At 41.5% G+C, this 4,882-nt stretch overlaps 1 protein-coding gene across 1 annotated transcript; it reads left to right on the top strand.

The window, feature by feature from the left end:
• Positions 1-1,068: 1,068 nt before the first annotated feature.
• Positions 1,069-4,472, top strand: LOC106300344 (dolichyl-diphosphooligosaccharide--protein glycosyltransferase subunit STT3B). Its single transcript, XM_013736464.1, has 6 exons — positions 1,069-2,104; positions 2,491-3,027; positions 3,127-3,581; positions 3,787-3,909; positions 4,017-4,076; positions 4,173-4,472. The coding sequence occupies exons 1-6, from the start codon at positions 1,181-1,183 to the stop codon at positions 4,300-4,302; spliced, it is 2,229 nt and encodes a 742-aa protein (XP_013591918.1). The 5' UTR covers positions 1,069-1,180; the 3' UTR covers positions 4,303-4,472.
• Positions 4,473-4,882: the final 410 nt, after the last annotated feature.

Genomic DNA, 4,882 nt, shown 5'->3' with positions numbered 1-4,882 from the left:
TAACTGGATATTTTCGAGATTTTGGAAAAATTCCAGCAGTAACCGTCTGGGATGGAGTTCCTACTAATGTGTAAGCTGCGCGCTAATGGAATGTCGTGCGGATCAAGGAGGCTCCTGATTTTATTAGTATCCCAATCCTTCTTCACTGGGTCAATGAGATCAGAGACTTTTAAGTCGGGGTCATAGACTTGTGGCATGATAGGTGGTCGTGCCTTCTTGTCCGAGGTCCACGGGTCTTTCCACGCAAGTGTATGTTCCCCGTTCCGATCGTACATGTCAGTCCTTTAGTAACCGGCTCCTTTGCTGCCATAATACTTCTCCAACCGTAGGAAAGTCTTGAGGCCTTTGGTGCTTTGAAAGTATGTGAACACGAAAGTAACATCCTTTGAGTACTCTTGTAAGTAGATAATTTGAGTTTTGTTCTAATCTCCAAAGTTGCTTAGCCAAAAGGGCTATGTTAAATAATATATTATTTAAAATATTGTTATTAGTTTTATGTTAGCCTCCAAAATTTTATGACCGGTCCTTATTTATTTTATACATTTTAAACTTAATGGTTTTGGTCTATATTATGGTACATGCTTCATGAATTGGTTTTTATCCTAGTGTGAGAAGTTTGCATATATCTAACTTTCCATATTAAATTTGTCTATCATACATTGATCTACCATTGATTTTAACTGAATTTATAATATTATTTCAAAAATTAATATCAAAAGGAACTAAGGAGGAATCAAACATGGAATAAAGGGGTTTCATTAGGTGGAAATTACCATGCGAAGTACTAATTTTGTATGACTCTGAGCACAAATAAAAGATTCTTAAAAGTACTGTATTATGGGTGAGTGGAGGTGTATGTCAAAAAAAAAAAAAAAGGTGAGTGGAGGTGAATTCGTGAATGCAGCGTGAAAAAGATGGGAAGAAGCGGGAAGAGCGTGACGAAGATGGAAAGACGTAAAAGGCAAATAGATGGGCTATGTATAGTGAAAAATGGGCCCAGTATTAGTTTCTTAGGCCCATCAGAACTGCCACTCACTTCACTTCTTACTTGTGATCATCACTAATAACAAATCCGCAAATCCCAATGAAACATCAGAGAGATTATTAAAACTCTTTACTCTAACAACACGACGAGTTGACTCAGACCACAACACTCGGAGATCGCTGCTTCCTCAAAACCATGGGAGGGAAACAAGATCAGACGGCGAATGGGAGCTCGAAATCGGAATCAATGGGGGCGAAGAAGGCGAGCCCAGATCTGCTCAACAGCAGCTTCTCATTCAAATCCCTAAAACTGAAGACGAAGCAGCAGGAGCTCCTGCTGCGCGTCTCGATCCTCGGCCTAGTGTACGTACTAGCCTTCATCGCTCGCCTCTTCAGTGTCCTCCGCTACGAATCCATGATCCACGAGTTCGATCCGTATTTCAACTACCGCACGACGCTTTTCCTGACGGAGAAAGGCTTCTACGAGTTCTGGAACTGGTTCGATTCCGAGTCCTGGTACCCTCTCGGCAGAATCATCGGAGGTACGCTTTATCCAGGTCTTATGGTCACCGCCGCTCTGATCTACTGGACGCTGAGGTTTCTCCGCTTCTTCGTTCACATCCGCGAGGTTTGCGTTCTAACGGCGCCGTTTTTCGCGTCCAACACCACCATCGTTGCCTACTTCTTCGGTAAAGAGATCTGGGACACGGGAGCTGGGCTCGTGGCCGCTGCTCTCATCGCGATTTGCCCTGGATACATTTCTCGGTCCGTCGCTGGATCGTACGATAACGAGGCTGTAGCGATTTTCGCTCTTTTGTTGACGTTTTACCTCTTTGTTAAGGCGGTGAAGACTGGATCTTTGTCGTGGGCTCTTGGCTCTGCGTTTGGTTACTTTTACATGGTTTCCGCTTGGGGAGGCTATGTCTTTATTATCAACTTGGTTCCGCTTTACGTCCTTGTGTTGTTGATCACTGGAAGGTATTCCATGAGGCTATACGTTGCTTATAACTGTATGTATATCTTGGGGATGCTGCTTGCCATGCAGATTCGGTTTGTTGGGTTTCAACATGTTCAATCTGGAGAGCATATGGGTGCAATGGGTGTCTTCTTGTTGATGCAGGTTTGCTATCTTTCTTACTGTGTTGGGATTAAACTTCACTCATTTTTTTTTGCTCTGTTTAGTGGGAGTGAATTGATATCAACCTTTCTTTAACATGTTGATTCTGACCTAGAAAGTTGGAACCTTGTTACTCATCTTTCTCTAGAAGACTACTATTTCACACACCATATCTTGTTACTGAATCTGACATCTTGTTTCAGACTCATCTTTTGCTTTTCCTTTAGAGATTTCAATTGATTATTATTTAACCTTTCTTTACTGTCTAGTATTGTAATTGGGTTTGTGTTGATTGTGAGAGCTAGAAAGTTGGAACCTTGTTGCTGGTCTTTCTTTCTTTCTTTAGAAGACTACTGTTTCACACATTATATCTTAATCTACTTATGCAGGTGTTTTACTTCCTTGACTGGGTGAAGTACCAGCTGAATGACACCAAGTTGTTCCAAACGTTTCTGAGGATAACTGTGACATCCGCTATTCTGGTTGGTGGTATTGCATTGGGTGTTGGAACAGCGTCTGGCTATATATCTCCATGGACTGGTCGATTTTACTCATTACTTGACCCGACTTACGCAAAGGATCATATTCCCATTATTGCGTCTGTCTCTGAGCATCAGCCTACGGCCTGGTCGTCTTTCATGTTTGACTACCATATTCTGCTCTTCCTTTTCCCCGCGGGACTTTACTTCTGTTTCAAGCGTTTGTCAGATGCTACGATATTTATCGTCATGTATGGTCTCACCAGCTTGTACTTTGCTGGTGTCATGGTTCGGCTTATTCTCGTCGCCACTCCAGCGGTTTGCCTTATCAGTGCCATAGCTGTCTCTGCCACTGTCAAGAATTTAACTTCTCTGTTAAGGACGAAACAAAAGGTTCCCCAGACTGGTTCAACGAAAGGAGTCGGTAGTTCAAAATCATCTTCAAAGGTGAATCTTTAGCGTCCCTGTTTACTGGCTACTTTGAACTGTAGAACGTTTCTCTTGTGTGAGTAGAAAATTTATTACTTATCTCATATGTTCTATCAGGTGACACTTGATCAGTCTCAACCTTTCCAGAAGAACGGTGCCATTGCTCTTCTTGTTGGTGTATTTTATTTGCTCAGTAGATATGCCATTCACTGCACATGGGTGACGTCAGAGGCGTACTCATCTCCCTCAATTGTCCTAGCTGCAAGAGGAGCCCATGGGAACAGAATCATCTTTGATGATTACCGCGAGGCCTACTACTGGCTCAGGCAAAACACTCCCACGGATGCTAAGGTCATGTCATGGTGGGACTATGGGTACCAAATCACTGCTATGGGAAACAGAACTGTCATCGTCGATAACAACACCTGGAACAACACTCATATCGCTACTGTTGGACGTGCCATGTCTTCTTATGAAGACGAGGCATATGACATCATGAGGTCACTTGATGTGAACTATGTGTTGGTCGTCTTCGGTGGCGTTACTGGCTATTCTTCAGATGATATCAACAAGTAAGTCTCGTTACTTCTCATGTATGATCCTCTTTTCGTTTATTTCTGAAAATCTCGTTATTGTTGCTGTGCGTGTCGATCAAATGGGACGTAATCATTGCCTTGTATGTTAATAAACAATCACTTTACTGCCTTAAATAAACTTTCTCAGTACTGTTGATGTGTGGATTTACTGATCCATTTTACCATTAAAAATGTGGGTTAGGTTCTTGTGGATGGTGAGAATCGGAGGTGGAGTATACCCAGTGATCAAGGAACCTGATTACCTTGTGAATGGCGAGTTCCGTGTAGACAAAGGCGCATCACCAAAGATGCTGAACTGTCTCATGTAAGTTACAACCTCAAGACTCCTAGTCTTATGCCTATTATAGTTATCCTCGAAAATGAGCTAATTTGAAAACGATGAAACCCATCTGAATGTGTGTTTTCTTGTAGGTACAAGTTATGCTATTACAGGTTCGGCGAGCTGGTCACAGAATATGGCAAGCCAACCGGGTATGTAACCCATCTAGTTTGCAAGTCTTACATCCTAAATCCATTTTTACTATTCAACATGGTAAAATAAAAGCTGGGCTGTGAAATGATTGGCAGGTATGATAGAGCAAGAGGGGTGGAGATAGGGAACAAAGACATCAAACTGGAACACCTAGAAGAAGCCTACACAACATCAAACTGGATTGTCCGTATTTACAGGGTCAAACCTCCCACAAACAGGTTGTGACTCTTTTTAGAGCTTCCATCTCAGAGTGTGTGGCTTTAGATAGTTATAGTTTTAAGGAAGAAACATATAATTTCGGATTTTTGTTGGACATGGTTTTGTTTTCATGCAGAGACAGCTTTTTGTGACTTATCGCTTATAAGGTATGAAACATATTTGCACTGGTTTGTTCATCCTGTTTTGAGAGATTGGTTTGAGCCCATATAAACCCAATAAGTCCTAATGTGTGGAGAATAAAATCCTAACATCACTTCAACCTTACCTTAAAGTAAATCAAAACCAAGCTGACTCAAATAAATATCAACTCAACAAGTTGCTTTTCGAAAAGCTACCGAGATAGGACTTTATGCTTAATACTGGTGTTATATGTTGAATTTGCTTTCCAAGATATTTATCATCAGACTTGCTTTATAAAGACAAGTTTCTGACATACGTTAAACAAACAAAATAACTTGAGTGCACTGCAAGGTACCCTTCGTGCTAAAGTTTCTTTCCTTGATCACTTTCCAAAGCAACCAAGAATCTTTCTTTGCAGACAAGAAACCTCAAGAATCTTTCTTTGCAGACAAGAAACCTCTTACTA

This window comes from Brassica oleracea, chromosome C6, assembly GCF_000695525.1.
Source record: "Brassica oleracea var. oleracea cultivar TO1000 chromosome C6, BOL, whole genome shotgun sequence".
NCBI lineage: Eukaryota > Viridiplantae > Streptophyta > Magnoliopsida > Brassicales > Brassicaceae > Brassica > Brassica oleracea.
Note: the sequence above shows the minus strand (reverse complement) of the source record. Positions and strands in the feature narration are given on the sequence as shown.

Bases quoted from the DNA above. Each gene is read 5' to 3' on its own strand.
- LOC106300344 (XM_013736464.1), top strand. From the start codon at position 1,181: ATGGGAGGGAAACAAGATCAGACGGCGAATGGGAGCTCGAAATCGGAA. The intron at 3,028-3,126 runs GTGAATCTTTAG...ATGTTCTATCAG, and splicing joins GTTCAAAATCATCTTCAAAG to GTGACACTTGATCAGTCTCA. The intron at 4,077-4,172 runs GTATGTAACCCA...AATGATTGGCAG, and splicing joins GAATATGGCAAGCCAACCGG to GTATGATAGAGCAAGAGGGG.